At 42.4% G+C, this 16,110-nt stretch overlaps 1 protein-coding gene across 1 annotated transcript; it reads right to left on the bottom strand.

Moving 5' to 3' along the window:
- Positions 1 to 2,254: 2,254 nt before the first annotated feature.
- On the bottom strand, positions 2,255 to 15,849 carry naa15b (N-alpha-acetyltransferase 15, NatA auxiliary subunit b). The gene is made up of 20 exons (XM_055041268.1): positions 15,691 to 15,849; positions 10,373 to 10,457; positions 10,189 to 10,293; positions 9,062 to 9,219; positions 8,077 to 8,211; positions 7,576 to 7,729; positions 6,455 to 6,574; positions 6,277 to 6,372; positions 6,045 to 6,151; positions 5,857 to 5,929; positions 5,615 to 5,784; positions 5,297 to 5,449; positions 4,605 to 4,733; positions 4,303 to 4,516; positions 3,987 to 4,180; positions 3,796 to 3,904; positions 3,614 to 3,712; positions 3,378 to 3,521; positions 2,841 to 2,938; positions 2,255 to 2,566 (listed from the first exon to the last, which is right to left on the bottom strand). The coding sequence occupies exons 1-20, from the start codon at positions 15,742 to 15,744 to the stop codon at positions 2,369 to 2,371; spliced, it is 2,595 nt and encodes an 864-aa protein (XP_054897243.1). The 5' UTR covers positions 15,745 to 15,849; the 3' UTR covers positions 2,255 to 2,368.
- Between the last annotated feature and the right edge of the window lie 261 nt (positions 15,850 to 16,110).

A 16,110-nucleotide genomic window follows, 5' to 3' on the forward strand; every position in this document is an offset into this window, starting at 1 on the left:
CGAAAGTTTAAAGTCCTTTACACGTTTCACATAATCACATCTATAACAGAAAACCCGTGTGTGTGTGTGTGTGTGTGTGTCTATCCAAAGGACATGGCACAAAAATGATAAGTAAATAAATAAATATCTTATTGCTGAATCACGATCGTCGGTTTTAACTGTTCATCTCATTTGGAATATCACCAACCTTCAGTAAACATGGAAACAAAATAAGCTAAAAAACACAACAAAAACCCAGTTTGGTCTAGTCAAATCACAGGAAAAGGGCTGTACAGTTTAAACTGACTTTACCACAAGGATTACTAAAAATATGAGTCTTTAAAAAAAGACATACACTAACTAAAAAGCCAAAGTGTAATAATAATTCTCATCACTGTATCCTAAACAGTAAAAAAAAAAAAAAAAAAAAAAAAAGCATGAATACTAATAGAAACATTTCAATAACATTTGAACTTGAAATCAACATTTGCTAAAGTACATACAGACACTTCTGTATTTATGGCGGATAATAGAACATTTAATTTACTACAATCTATTCTCAAATCATTGAAATCCACACAAGTATGCAACAAACTAACACCTGATTGGTTCCGGTTAGACCAATCCCCTCGCAGTGTTGGCGCCGCCTACTGGCGAGGGACTGAAAAAAAGGTTAGAACTAATTGAATGAATACAGAATGACTTAACAAAATTTAGATTTGAAGACTATTTTAATGTTGCGTTCATCGTAATGTGGAGTGATTTTAGCCAAGTTGTCACAAAATAAGTATTTCATGAGTTCCTTGTTTATTGAACAATGACTCTGCAGCGACCTCTACAGGACACAGATTCACCTTCAAGAGTGTTCAAAGTTTCTTTATCACATTAATTTATACTCCAGTCTAACGTAGAATCACTTTTTGGTGTCAAATCCATTTTAAATACAAGCGGCTCGTTTTTGTCACCTGAGCATTTGAAAAGTGAGAAAAGCCCATCAGAGCTTTTCAGAGTATCTGTATTTATAAAAACGAGGGCAGCGAAAGACGCACAAGAACTCGGATTTCTTTTCTTTTGTTTTTAATACAAAAATCCAGAGATATCATACATCACCACCTCAGATTTCATCTTTCACATTAGAACCCAAATGAGAGGAAAAAGGGGAAGAAAAGTTCCTGAAACCGAGTGGAACAGAAGAGGTAAAATTGTGTTGTGACACCTTCCCTCAACAGGCTTCGATGCTGATTTCTGACTGTTCCAAGAGCCACTTCAGGTACGAGGTCCCTCTGAAGGACGCGTTAAAATGCTCATTTTCTTTTCAACAGAGCGCTGACATGCAGATAAAACCATTTCTAACTGCAACAACAACAACTACACACGGGCCTCTGCTCACAGGATCAGTGGATCCACAAAGCCTGATTAGCGTTCGTGGTTCCACTGACCCTTTGTATGGACTGGAAGGTGACTATGGTATTGCTTAGGTTTACCCATCTCTGTCATAACCATGTAGGGAGAAAACAAAAACAAACAAACAAAAAAAAAACAACAACACAGTAGCAGTGTATTGGAAACAGAGCGCAACACAATCTTTACAGCTTTTATTCTGTGCTACAAGGTGCTCCAAAAGATCAGATGGGATTAAATGTTCCCTAGTTGAACCCAGAGCGGTGAAGGAAGCACATTCTGATGGAAAACTGTCCACGTGTTGCCGTGTCTCCGCGGGGGAATCGGGTCTTTCTCCCAACTCTCCACAGACCCTGAAGTGAGTTTGAGAGCAGATGCAGATGTGCCTGCAGCCGCTGGATGTCCTCAAATTGATTAATGTTCAGCTGGCTGCAGGCCAGAGACCGGATCCACTCCGTCCCACATCATAGAGCGACGGCCGTGTCTCGTTTCCATAGAACTGAGATATTCTTTTTAAAATAAGGGAACACAGTTATGCTATTGTTTGGAGTCCCAACTCAAGCGGCTGTAAATCGACGACCCGAGTCAAAACCAGCAATCTGTGTCTTTGTGTCACAGTTTCACCCATCTGTTTCACGATGACTATTTATTTGCAAGTTCAACTTGGTTGCAGACTGTTAAAAAGTAAAATGTTTGCTCCGTCATCTTCCTCTTTTTCCCCCCCTTTAAACCGACAAATACATTCGCACGCACTCAGCACACACACAGTCCTGAAGTTCACCCACATGGGAGAGAGCCGAGCCATGCCAGGTCAGACCAGATTAAGGAGAGCCAGAGGACCAAACACCCTCTTTTGCTTCCTGTTTCTGGCTCTTTAAAAAATAAAAAAAAAAAAAAGAAAGAAAGAAAAAAAAATGGCTGCCTGGCGTACCACAAGGCTCTGTGCTCAGCCCAACTCCTTTTCTTAACCGCCGCTCTTCTGCAGCGCTTACATCTCGTTGGCTAGCTCCTCCGTTTCTGTGGAAACGTCTCCATTCGCCATCTTTGTGTTCTCCTCGTAGCCGGGGGGCATGAAAGCTAACGTGTACGGGTAAAGCTTGTGACACTCGGCACGGTACGACTCCGCGTGTTCTTTACAGTCTCCCAGCGAGCCGCTCCGAAGACAATCCAGGACTTCTGTGCAGGTCTGTTTCACAGGAAGAGATGGACAGGGGAGAAATGAGGAAGCAGCTCCAAATTATTCAGGCCTGCAACGGCAGCCAGATATCATAATTCATTTATTTTGTGCCAAAAAATGGAAAAATCCTAGTCTTGCTTCATCTTGTGCAAAAGAATGTGACGCGTAATTAATAAAATAAGTCTTTAAAAAAATTCTTAGAAACAACTTAAATTAGTAGAGGAACAGTGTAAATAGTGCCGCTGAAAGATATGAAAAGTAGATTCGTTGAGTGAGTGCGTACTTGTATAGTTCTGTTGTTGAGCGACTCGTCCAGTGATGTGGCCAGTTCTGCTGCTTTTGTTTCCGTTGACGAGTCCAGATACACCATCATCTTCGCAGCTGCAGGACGAAGACAACGTGACTTTGAGGGAACGCAACGCCGTGCTTGTAAAACAGAGCAGCTGTTTCTTCTGCACCGCGTTTCTGATCCTCAAGTTTGAAACTTTGTAGAGTCGTTGCAGTGAACAAAGTCACATGAAGTGGAATGATATTTGATTCCACAATATGCTGCCCTCACCGATGACGCTACAGACACTTGTCTAAGTTTTGCCATAAAGCAGAACAATTATTTTCAAGAAGCACATTTCAGATCAAAGTCAAGAGTCCTGAACTAAGTTTAGGTTTCACTTTTGTACATTAAGCCAAACAAAAGGACACAACGATCGGCTTACAGTTCAATAAAGAACCACAAGGGAGCAGCATTGTGACTAAATAACACATCAAACTGGCTCTACTGTCGCCGTTCTACATATTTGTACCCAACATGACATTTGCTCACCAGCCAGTCGGTGTGGTATGGAGTCTGAGTGCTTGGTGAGGTAGGCCTGGTTGAAGCTCTTAGCGTTGCTGTCTCCAAACAGCCGGGTGATTTCCTGCTTCAGCACCGTCCTGACCACGTCCGGCAGCTCCTTGCTCTCCGAAACTGAAGAAAGACAGAAGATGAGACATGATGGGTCACTGCAGAGGAGAAGAAATGTTTGCTGCGACGCAACAGAACTAGAAACTGGGCCTTACCTCCTTTAAAGAAGCGCACCAGACACTGGTGAAGCCATGGGTGGTCCGGATCGATGCTGAGGGCTCTCTTCACCGACTGGAGCATCAATAGGGATTTTTCTACAAGGAGAGCAGAGATTAGCAAAGAGTGAAAAGAGAAGAAGCTTTTAAAGTAGTAGGAGGAGAAAAGGCGACTGGCCAACCTTTCCTGAAGTAAATCTCAAAGGCCAACAGGTGCGTCTCAATCTTGTCTTTAACCAGATGCTTCAGCGGCGTCAGGAACTTGACTGCTTCCTCCAGCGGACTTTCTACCTGCAAAAAGACAGAACCAATAATTACATTAATATCACCATCAGTTTCTGATAATCTGCTCCCTTTTTGTTCCGTCACCAACCTTGACCAGTTTCTCGGGAATGAGCTCCTCTTTTGGCCCCCCGATTTCCTCGTCGTCATCCTCCTTCTTCTTCTTCTGGTTCTTCAGCTGCTTCTCCTTCTCCGCGTTCTTCTTCTCTTCCTCCAGCTGCGCTTTCTTCTGGGCTCTTCGCTGTTTGTTCCTCAGCTTCTTCAGCTCTTTATCAGACAGGTTGGCTGCAGAATAACGTCGCAAAGACAACTTAGAGCTGAATCAAACATTTTCAGCTTTTGTTTGCTGAACTGTTTGGAAGAATGAGTGTGAACAATGATCTCGGGCTGATTCTTTTTCCCCTCACCGGTGTCCGCCTGCAGCTCTTTGCTGTCGTCCGTCAGGGGATTGTCATGCAGGCTCAGGTAAATCTGGATCGCCGTGGTGGCAGCCTTGTAGTAGAAGGGATGCATGCGGAGAACATCCTCCAGCTTCAGGAGGTCCACGTAGGAGCGTAGCGTCATCTTTCTCATGCAGTAGGTGTGGAAGTCGAACTGGTCGTCTGTGATCTCCACAAAATGCTATTCGGAGCAACGAAGAAGAGTTTTAGCTCAAACAGAGGAGCGACGTGCGATGAAGCGGCAGGAAGCAGCCGACGTAGAGACTAACCCTCTCGATCTCGTGACACTTCTTCAGGGCTTCTCCAAACTTGTTCATGGCTTTGTAGGCGAGCGCACATTCGGTCTGGAACCACATGCACTGCATCTCGTTCAGGTTCTCCACCGCTGACGCCCCCTCCTGGGGGAACATGAGAAACACAGGCAGATCAGAGCAGATGTAACTCCTGCAGAGGGCGACTGTAGTCTCAGTTCACTCTGGGAGAACATCCAAAGTAAAGCTGGTACAACACAAAAGGCAGATATCCGACAAGGGGTGCAACTAATGATTACTTAATGATCGATTATTCTGTCAATCGAATTAAAAACAATGGCACGCTGAAGAAAATGCATGTATTTTTGGATTACCTATTGCTCTGAATAGCAAATGGCTTTTTAAAGAGTCTACACTCCAGATAGCTACTGATTACTAATTGCGATGAATTGATTACTGCAATAATCAATTCATCGCAATTAATCTGATTAATCACTTCAGCCCTAATCACCACACTATAATTTCAATAGAAAAGAAAAACACTTTATATTCTAATCATTTTTGGTCCCACTGCAACCTTTCCAGAAAAATCCAATAATTACATCCATTGTCTTAATAGAGGCAAAAGCCAATGAGGACTGAGCTTCTCAGCTCACATTTGGACAAAAACTAACGACTAAACATGCCTGCAACCTTTTGATATTTCTCACCCGGGTGAACTTGGAGCACATTTCCTCCGCCTCTTTGATCATGCCCGCCTTCAGCATGTACTTGGCACACTTGGAGTTGATGAACCGGTCGGCGGTGTCCAGAGTCTGGGCTTCGTCCATCCACTGAGCCGCCTCTCTGATGTTCCCAGCGTGCTGTGTCGGGGAAGAAGACGGTCACTTGGGGCAACAGAGCTGCAGCCCTCGACTCAAACACACACACACACACACACACACACACACACACACACACACACACACACACACACACACACACACACACACACACAGTCCCTTGCGTGTGGCGTGACGTTTTGCTACCTTGTAAATCTTGGCTTTGATGAGGAAGAGTTCGATGAGCGTGGGCGTGCTGTCGATGGCGGTGTTGATGTGTTCGAGAGCCAGGGTCTGCTGGCTGATCATGTTGTAGTGCTGAGCAAGGAAGTACTGCACCCAGAGCAGCGTGGTGGGAGGCTCCTCCTTACCGTCGTCTGAAGCAGTGAAAACATCTTAATACACGGCTTTTTGTCAAAATTTTGTTAATAAAATTACTTCCCACTTACCGTTCTGGCTGAACATTCGACAGCTTTTCAACGACGTTTCATAGCTGACCACTAATTCCTCTATAATTGCCACCTGAGAAGAGAAAGAGCAAAGACGATCTCAATGGCAGAGAGGAAAGTGAATCATGTTTCCTTTAATCCCATCAGTTTCACAAAAATGTCAAAATTTCATTTCTGCAATATCTCACCTTTTCTTTGTCACTGTACAGCGATTTGAGCGTGGTGAAGACAGGCGGGCAGCCTTTACTGAAGTTCATCCTCAGGTATCTGTCCAGGCACTCCCTGAACTTCTCACCTGCACGTAAAGAAAAATTCAGTTTTCAAAAAAAAAAAAAAAGGAATCAGTAAATCTAGAAAACACTTTAAAGAGTTTCTCAAATGATCTAGTTTAAGCTAAAGTTGCCACATCATTAGACATACCTGAGAGGAAGTTAAGCGGCAGCCTTCGAGGAACCAGCCCCTTAGGAAACTTCTCCCAGGTTTCTTCATAGATCTTGAGTCTCTCCTCAACGCTGCCTGATAAAAGAAACTACATTTAGCTGCGCCTCATAAAACCAGAGTGGTTAACTATGATGTCCAACTCCCAGATCAATCCTACTGGGTTTCAGGGCTTTCTCCAGGCCGTGGTAATAGGACCAGTTCTCCGGGTTTCTCTCCTGCAGACGCCTGTAGACCTCTGTGGCTTCGTCCAGGCGCTCCAACTTCAACAGCAACTCTCCTGCAAGAACACGACTTTAGAAACGTCTTCCATGCTGACATGTTGCAAAAGTGCAAATCACGCAGGACGCCGACTCTTCATGACTGGAGTCGGCCACGCCTTCATTATTGGGCTTTTGATCAAATATCTGTCAGCCGAAGCTGACAAGATCAGATTTTATTTCCCGTGTTGAATATTAAAATGACTGTAGTTTCTCTGCCAAGACTGTCAAGTTTTACTGGACTGAATAAATGATTTGCAAGTTTTCCTTGAAAATGTGAAAAACAACCATTTACTTTTTTCCCCACACAGTCACTTGTTTCACAGGGGACAGTTATTTAAGTTGAACAACATGTTCCTGTTTAAATTAACTGAGATTGAGAGAGATGTGAGATAATGACCCGAAACAATTTAATGTCATACAACATCATAAAGCTGAATATTTAATAATAACATTGTACATCTTAAATGTCAAGGTGGGCAGATTCAATCCTGAAAATCCAGATACATTTATGTTTAATAGAAGAAAATGTGAAACAATGTTTCAAACAGAGAAAAGTTAAAAACTGGTAGAAATGCTTAAAGCTTTTTCAAGATTACTGAACTCACTGAAAACAGTAGTGTGGGACACATGAGTGGGAACAGCACAAATTATGAAAATGATACTTAACTGAGGAATTATTTGACACTTTATTGCAGAGATATTTGACACCTCCGTCCATATGTACCCGGTCGAATTCTTTATTTCAAATATTTGTGACTCAGAGGGGGATGTGAAACAGCTACGTTTTAAATTAAATGTAAAGTTGGCCTGCCGTACTCGCTTGCTCCTCATGTTGGGCAGCAAAACTCAAACCAGTAGCTGCTGTTGGTCCACAGTGGAACAAAGTGACTGGAATTCAAGCACACAAAAAAAACCCCACAGCATGATGCTGCCACCACCACGGTCTCGCCTGATTGGAGCACCTTCTGGTGCACACTGGAGGTGTGAATACTTTTTTGCAAGGCAGGGGGAGACTCACCTCGCGTCTCCTCCACGGCAAGTTTGTCACAGATCTGCTTCTCGTAGTTGGACAGATGATCAAGGGCCTCCTTGTACAGACCGGCCTCTCTCAGCACCTGGTTCTGGTACAGCAGCAGCTCGCTGTACTCGTAGTCCACCTTGTCCGGAGACGTCTGGGCGGAAACAGGCAGGGAAAGGCCTCTGTGAGATTTTACTGACCGGTACCTATGGAAACCTGCCTTTGCACCGGACAGGAAACTCCAAACAAGTTTATAAAGGCGTCTGCTTGTCGTGCTACACCGAGGGCACAAAGGCAGGAAGCAGGCTAATCTCATCAGACAAAGAGGGTAAAGCTCCACTGCTGGTCTGATTTCAGAGTCTAGTATTTAAGCAGAAAAAAAAAAACTCTTATGTGAATTAAACAGCAGCTGTCAAGCACAGCATGACAAAATCCGTCAACAAACTCCGTTCTGGTCTTACAGAGCGGTCCCTCGTTCTCACAGCCTTCATTGCATCTCACCTGCTGCGTTTTCCTGAACTCTTCAATGATTTTTGCAGCCATTTCATAATCTTCAAGAAGGTGATAGGCGATGGCGTATCCGATCCAAGAGGCCCGCTGGGCGGGGCGCAGCTGCAGGAGCTGGTACCTCGTCTCCTACGGAAACAAAGAAAATATTTATGTCTTCTTCGAGTTTGAGTTCCGATATGTGTAATTATTTGATATTTGGAGGAGGAAAAGAGCAGGGAGTGAAGAAAGAGGTTTTGTGCCAGCGTCCAAAAATACCAAAATTAAAAGTTTTTGATTGGACAATAAGAAATAATAATTATAGTTGTTTTTTCACAAGGAGTTTCTACAGCAGGCTTTGAAAAGTAAGTATGCAAGTAAGTATGCAACCCATCTATCTTCATTTTCCATATTTACAGAAAAGCCTCGCTTCATTCTACAAAATCAATTCCACCCCGTCTTGTAACAGGATTTGGTTCTAAAATTTGAAAACAAAAATACATTTTAGTTTAACTTTCATAATAAAACATTTTATGTAGAAATATTTTAAAAACAATGTTGTTTTTTGCCACTCCATTCGAGTTTTATTGTGCAGCAGTGAGGAAAAAAAGTGGCTCTTTGAATGGCAAAGGTTGCTGACCCCTGCTGTAGAGCGGAGCGTTTTGCTGAGTCAGGTTTGCTCTAAAGCCTTTCAAAGAGAAGCTTTTTACACTTTCATTCATATTTTTAATCCCTTCAACCCAACATTTATCTCAGCGTTCCATTCACTCACTAGATTTGAATCCCAGGCTGAGATAATCATGAAATGTGAGGACTAACACACTGAAGTCTTGAAGGGCCTGGTGACAAATCAACCTGCATAATCACAAACAATCTTTCTTTGCCGACAATTGATTATTTTCTTTTTTAACTCAAAGCAAAGGTCAAACATTTTTCCAGCTTATTTCTCACAAAAGGCTCGCTGGGCTCAAGAGGATTTGATTTGGCCGGTCCGCCTCACCCTGTATCCCTCCAGGTCCCTCATCTGGATCTGCAGCAGCGACAGATCTCTCAGGATCTGCAGGTTGTCCTTATCCCACTTCAAAGCGTTGCGGTAACACTTGATGGCCTCGTCGTACTTCTTGTCGGAGCGCTGCAGTAAACCGTAGACGTGCCAGCCTGCGGCGCGGGGGAGAGTTAAGGAAAAGAGCACACACCGTTCGTCCAAAGCGTCTGAGACCAGGAGACAAATTGTTCGCGTCAGGGCGCGATGGTCAGGGCAGTGGACCTGTCAAAGCTTTTAATCAACACTGTCCCAACACATTTTTCAGGTCCAATTTCAATACTTTTCACTAGTTTTCAGTCTATTTTTTTATGTATAACTGTCAAAAAGTACCAAAATTTGCTGAAGAATTATTGAATCAAGGTTTAAATAAAGCTTTGAAATATTGTGGAATAAAATCAGGAAGAAAGGAATGGTGTAAGGAGGAATTTAAATAAGCAACAAACCAGGAGACCAAGAAAATAAGGCAGTGGAGGAGGAAAGATGGAGGCAAGGGTGTAGAAATTAAAAAAGGAATGTAGAAAGAATAGTGAGGCAATCCTGAGGAACAAAGTTTGTAAATACAGAATCGACTTTTATCCAGACTATCAGTTAACCAGTCATTTTAAAACCAGTAAAACCAGCTGTCTCTAATTGCTTTGCCAAATAAACAACTAAAGACTAAATCATGTAATGATATGAAGCAATAACACCTGGAGAATTATTAGAATAAACCACATTAAGTCAACTAAATCACTGCAACAGATCATATTAATTAAGGGACTTTGCTGCCAAGCATTTGCTCCCTGAAAGGTCCCACTTGATTTATGAGCAGGCGTTCCTTTTGGTCCACTCCACACACAGCTACTAACTCGAGATAAGAGCAGACTGAAGCTACAGAGATACCAGGCAGTCCGCTCAGAGACAGGGTGTGGTCTTTGCGCAGAGTGCACAGATTTTACACCGGCCTCAGAATGACAGGAGAGGCCGAAGCTGTGCTGCGGTGACAGGACGCGCTGCAAGATGAATTCAACCCACCGGTTCTGTTGCATAACACGCAGCGTAGAGACTGAACGCGCCTTGCGGCTTGACATAAGTCAGGATACAGACGTGGCTCTTGAGGTCGTTGCGAAGGCCTCTCCTCACCAGGTCGTAGGCCTCCTCCTTCTTCCCCAGGCAGTTGAGGGTCAAGCCCTTCATTGCCAGCGTCTCTGCAGCAGGAATATGACACGGCAAAGAGTTGACGAAAACGGTGAGGGGAAAATTCCCATCAGACAACACTTTTCTTACCTCCATGTTCTGCAAATTTGGAGTTGGACAGGATCTGTTTGCAGAACTTGAGCCCATTTCTGTACTGCTTGTGCTCGTAACATCGCTGTGAAAGGACAGGGGGATAAAAGACATTAGGCTCCGGAGACGACACCGATATCTACACTGAAACCCTCAAGATAGTGCTAAAGTCTGTCCTAAGAAGTCAAATGAAAAGTGAAATTACTTTCTGAACTTAAACCTCAAATAAATCTACAGAAAAACTGATGAACGTTTTCCACCTCTCATATGTGCTTCACACTTTTCGGCCTTATCCAGACAAATCAAAGCATCTGAGAAGATTAGAACGCTCACTGAATAGCTTAATTATCTCAGAAACATCTTCACACACACACTGTGCTGCACTCCAAGCCTCTACTTCTGTTCATTTTGATGGTTATTGATCGCAGCTAATGCAAACACCTCAGAGAATTAGATTAAAATTTAAAAAAAAAAAGAAAAAAGGGATTTTTAAAATTAGAAATGATGACTAAACATAACGGGGCTAATGACTGCTAGGCTGACAGTAATCCAGCAGGAAAGTCACTGACACTTTCCAGGAGGAAGCTACGCCAAAGAAGCTGGCTGTTTCCAGAGCGCTGCATCCGTCTGCCAGGAACTCTTAGAGCACTTCCTGCTTGCTTCTGCTGACAAGCTTTATGGAGATTTAATCTTCCACCAGGAATCTGTGTCTTACCACACTGCCAAAAAGCAACAATATCTGCTCCAATGAACATGGTATCACTGTGTTCTTTCCCTGAAAATGGTGTAACAACCTCATAGAGAAGCTATAAAGTAGTTTGTAGCTGAAAATGAATGATAACAGACCCAGACGCAAACTTAACATCGCTATCAAACCTTTAAAACCTCAGCAGCGCCGCAGTCTGATCGCCTCCATGCAACTCTGCACTGATGCAGCAATTCATGCAAAAGGACCAACCAATAATTAAATGCAGATGCTGCACACAAACTTTTAAAACAAACGCTTCTGTGTCGACATCAATTTTATTGATATGCTGTAACGTTTTGATTTTTTAATTATGAGAAACAAATGCTTGATGGATGTCTCTGATGAAGCTACATGAGGTTTTCTGTAAATTAATTATTTCATTGATGATAATCTAATTAATAGGGGAACACCTGCCATTACATTTACATTACTATTCCTCCCCATTAGTAGGAAAAAAAAAAACATTTCTCCTTTTGCAGATATGCAGATTTTCAGAAATGCGGAGCGTTTTGCCCTGAAGCTTTATCTAGGGATGCCGTTGAACAAACGCCACATCGCCTCTGCTGCTAAGCTGATTAGTGGCTGTCGGGCGAGACAACGGGGTTGTTTTTTTTTATAAGAGAGGAAGAGTTAATGTGGCAGATGGCATTTCGCTGACCCACAAACCGCTAAAATTAAACAAAAAGGAAGGAGGATGACATGAGCTTTGCATGCCACAGTTGGCTGGAACATGAGCCTGTTTATGACACAAAATGTTGAGGTAGCGCAACATGTGGTGTAGACAAATGAAAATGGTTAGTATAGGTTTTTCTGACGGTTTGTGGCTTTGATATGTTGTTTCTCTACATTTGCTTGTGCTGGACGATTAAGTGTCTGAATATCCACTGTAATCCTGCTTTGTGCATGAAAAGCTGATATTTCCCAAACAGAGCTGTTGGTTCGCAACTGAAATATGTTTTTCGCTGTACAAATTATAACTCCCATAAAGTAATATGCACGTATGACAATAATATAATATATAATCTGTAAAAACACGCTTCCACTCTCAAACAGAGGAACTTCTCCAAAAGCTTTTACAATTACATAAAAGTTAAGAATCCTGCAGAATTGCTTAAATTTCACATTACAAATAATTTTTATTTTAACAAAAGAAAGAGAAAAAAAAAACAGAGAGCCACAAACGCTGATAACGCCGTATGCAGCATCCGCGCATTTTAAAATAAATTTAGCAACATTAACGCAGCCAGCTGCGCTATCTCGACATGCTCCAAACAAAAATAACTCGGCCCCCTGAGTTGGAGAGAAAATCTGTCGGAGCATGCGTCTCCACGCTGCAGGGGCTCTCTGCCGGTGCCAACATTTGATTCTGACGAAACTTTTCAAAGCCTGTTTTCAGCGATGACACCACATTCTGTGTGAAAGGAAGTCAGACTGAAAGAGAGAAAAAGCTCTGCCACAGCAAGCTTCAATGTTACTCAGCACTTCATATCATGCTGCCTGGAAGCTGACTTTCATATTGCAAGAATGCTCAGTTTAATTAATGAATTCAGGAAATCATTTGTGAGATCAGAAAGTTTTCCTCGTTCTATTGCTAAACATCTGGAAATAGTTAAACAGCAGCCAATAAGATCAGATATTTTTAGGAATGCCCTGAGTTGTCGTTTGCTGGTTTTACCAATGTCTTTAAACACTGTAATGGCGTTCACATTTAAAAACAACCAAAAGTTTGAAGCATTTCCAGGCTGCAGCAACAAATGGATGTAACTCAGTAACGTTTCTGTACTCTCTTCAGCCTTCCTGTTACCTGCTGAAAGTCTCGCTCTCTCTCCAGGACACAAATTAAAATGCAGACATGCCTCATGTATAAAACAATGCAGTTTTCCTTAAATAGCTTCCTACATATCTATGCCCAAACAGTTCATTGAAATTTAAAATAGGCAAATATGTCAACTTTCATGCCCGAGTATGATTTCATCGAAACGTTCTGGCACTTGGATATGGTGCATTCAGAAAAAAGATCTACATTCTTGAGTTCCAAACTGGCAGTCAAAAATGATAAATAAATAAAAACAAACAAAGAGCTTGGCCAACAGAAAATTTCTCAGAACATTCTTAATTACTTATTATATGTTTTGTGGCGAGAAAAAAAGATGTCTTGAAACAACTAGATAATTTTTTTTGTGCAGACATGCAGGTGGTCTTTGAGGCCTTGACAATCCTGGGATTTAAAGGAATGTTGTTCTGTGACATATTACAGATATGCAATGCGGCAGCTCAGGGTTTGAGGTGCCGCATAGCCAGTCGACTGCAATGATTGGCTGAACAGTTTATTGTTGAAACAGAAAAGTTTGGAAATCAGCCACCGCAGCTTGTTGGCTCGTCATGCTACATCACAACTCAAAGCTTTAATGTTGATTCATTGTCATCACATTTTTATTGTGCACAACAGAAATACTAAATGCTGTGCCTTTCCTAATCAAATTGTAATTGTTTCACGTAAATATGCAAGGTCGGATAATAAAAGCTAACCTGCAGCAGTTGAAGCAGCCGACAGACTTGGCTGCTCTACTAATGGAAAAACTTAAAAAAAATAAAACAAAACAACACACTGACAGTGGAACATCCAACTTTAAACACAAACCAATTCTACATGTTCGAAAACTTATTCTGCAAGCATCCTATTCATCTAATATTATGCTGCAGATCCACTTTGGGAAATTAGAAATAAAGTATTTTTCTGTGCACTCCTAACAAGAGCTGGAGAAGAACCCGACAGGAAACCAAAGCCAAGTTTTACGTTATTTTTTTATAAGGAGAAATACGACGTTTGTCTGATTTCTCTTATTTTTTCTGCAATACGCTTAATGCTGCTGAAGTCACTGGTGTTGATTTGACAAACTGGCGCACAAATAACTGATAGTAATGATTTTTTGTTTGTTTTTTTTTGCAACAACTGATGGAATTTGGTCAGAGAAAACACATAGCACCAAATGAGGAGGACATACTGGATTGTTTAAGGGTGTGAAATCTTAGCTGTTTCCCAACCAAAGTTTCATACAGACCAGGCGGTAATTCGCAGCAGCGAGGGGGGCGTTATGTACCCGCTTTTGACAGCTGATGATTTAAAGTAATTCATCAGTTAACGTAGTTTTACATTTTGTCAAATGCAGCTATTTGAGATCTTAGATGCCAATAAATAAGTCTTTGCAGGTTGCTTAGAATCACTTTCTGACTATATGATGTAACTTAATTAATTGTATGGGAGATTTGAACACTTCTTATTAAGCACTTACTATGGAACTTGAACACACTGTGCTTATCCCTCTAAAGATGACTAAAATAGTAATATTGAGTCAAAATTGTCCATTTGACAACCGATTATAGCTTTAATACCACTCAACACCACAGTGCCATGTGCAGAAGTGATTAGTTTGGAAATTCAAGTGCAGATTACAGTCCTTTTTTTTATTTTTTATGTAGACCTGCTGATTGGCAGCAGTCTGCTAAATGATGTCAACATCATCTGGCTCCCTGCAGAGCCACCGGCTCTCAAAACAATCATGTTTATCTGAATCGGATAATGGTGATTTACCTGCACACACTGGTTCCTGGAAAGTGTGTCACTACTGTACAGACACCCGCACTAAAGTGCAACAATATATACACACACACAACACAAAGCGCGGTAGAAGTAGAAAGCAGTTCCTTCGGTGAGAATATGACCAAACCGAAGTAAAGTTTGATTAGTAACTCTTTTTTTTTTTTGCCACACCTGTCAGCGTGCAGACAAGTTCACAGCGAGGCTACATACAGGCATATGCGTCCATGGAGCATTGGGATGAACGTGCGGGCCTAAAATCCGCTACAAACACGGTGACACGCTCGCACACCGCTCCTGGTTGTGATTTTCCTCCGTGCAAGAAACGCACAACCCCAATCTGCCCTGAGCTAATCGCGAACAGCAGCCGCAACAGCGCTAAAAAAGACATTTAATCAACACCAACTGACAGACCGCTTACCCCCGCTAGCGAGGCTGACAAGCGCTAGCCGGTTAGGAACCCCGAAATTTCCCCGAAAGCTTTGTTGCAGCCCCTGTTTCTAATGTAGGACGTATAGTAGATGGAGTGTCTGTCTGTATTTGATGAAAAGCGAAAAGCCAAACGCCACATTGCATTCAGAAGTGAGCCATTAGGGGAGAAAGTGGAAGCTAACTTGGAGGCTAACGTGTGGCTAGGGAGTTAGCTTACATGGAGGCTGTTTGTTGTGACAAACGGCGGGCCCTGACGCTAGCCGACTGTCAACTGTGCATAACATCAGCCACGCAACTGCACTATTCGCTGTGGCTTAATATGAACAACAAGTTTTTTTTTTTTCAGAACAGTCGCAATATCACTGCCAGCCGTTAACGCACAGCAGTGACAGCGCATATTAAGGCCCAAGGCTAGCTGGCGGGCTAGCTAACTCAATGATGACATTTTGCTATCATACTGAAGCGGCTGTCAGCTCACTGATGATCAAGACCCGAAAGTCGGCTGCTGTTGACCGCGCGGCCCTTTAAGGAATAACTCACCAAAATCCTCTTGAAGAGAGCATTCTCCTTCGGCGGTAAAGTAACCGTGGGCATCGTTGCAGTCGGAATCGACCTCAGCACATGTAGCTAAAGTTAGCCCGGGTAGTCCAGATGAGTTGAGCGCCGTTAACCCCGCTTCTCCTGCTTCAGCCACTCTCTGCTCGATTGCTCCGTTTTCTCTTCTCATTCATTTCCTCCTCACGTGCTGACGGAGGAGCCGAGATTTGACATGTTTAGGTAAAATCAATCTGTCCAGATCAAGATCAGGCATCGTTTAAAATGGACATAATAAAGCTGAAATTGATAGATAGATTTTTATTTTTTATTTTTATTTTTTTTTACAATTTTTTTACCATTAATGAAGTAATCATTTCTATTACACAGTTTCAGATTAGAGTTTGACATTTTGGCAACATTTCA

Source organism: Poeciliopsis prolifica, unplaced genomic scaffold (assembly GCF_027474105.1).
Source record: "Poeciliopsis prolifica strain line A6 unplaced genomic scaffold, Auburn_PproV2 SCAFFOLD016, whole genome shotgun sequence".
NCBI classification, from domain to species: domain Eukaryota; kingdom Metazoa; phylum Chordata; class Actinopteri; order Cyprinodontiformes; family Poeciliidae; genus Poeciliopsis; species Poeciliopsis prolifica.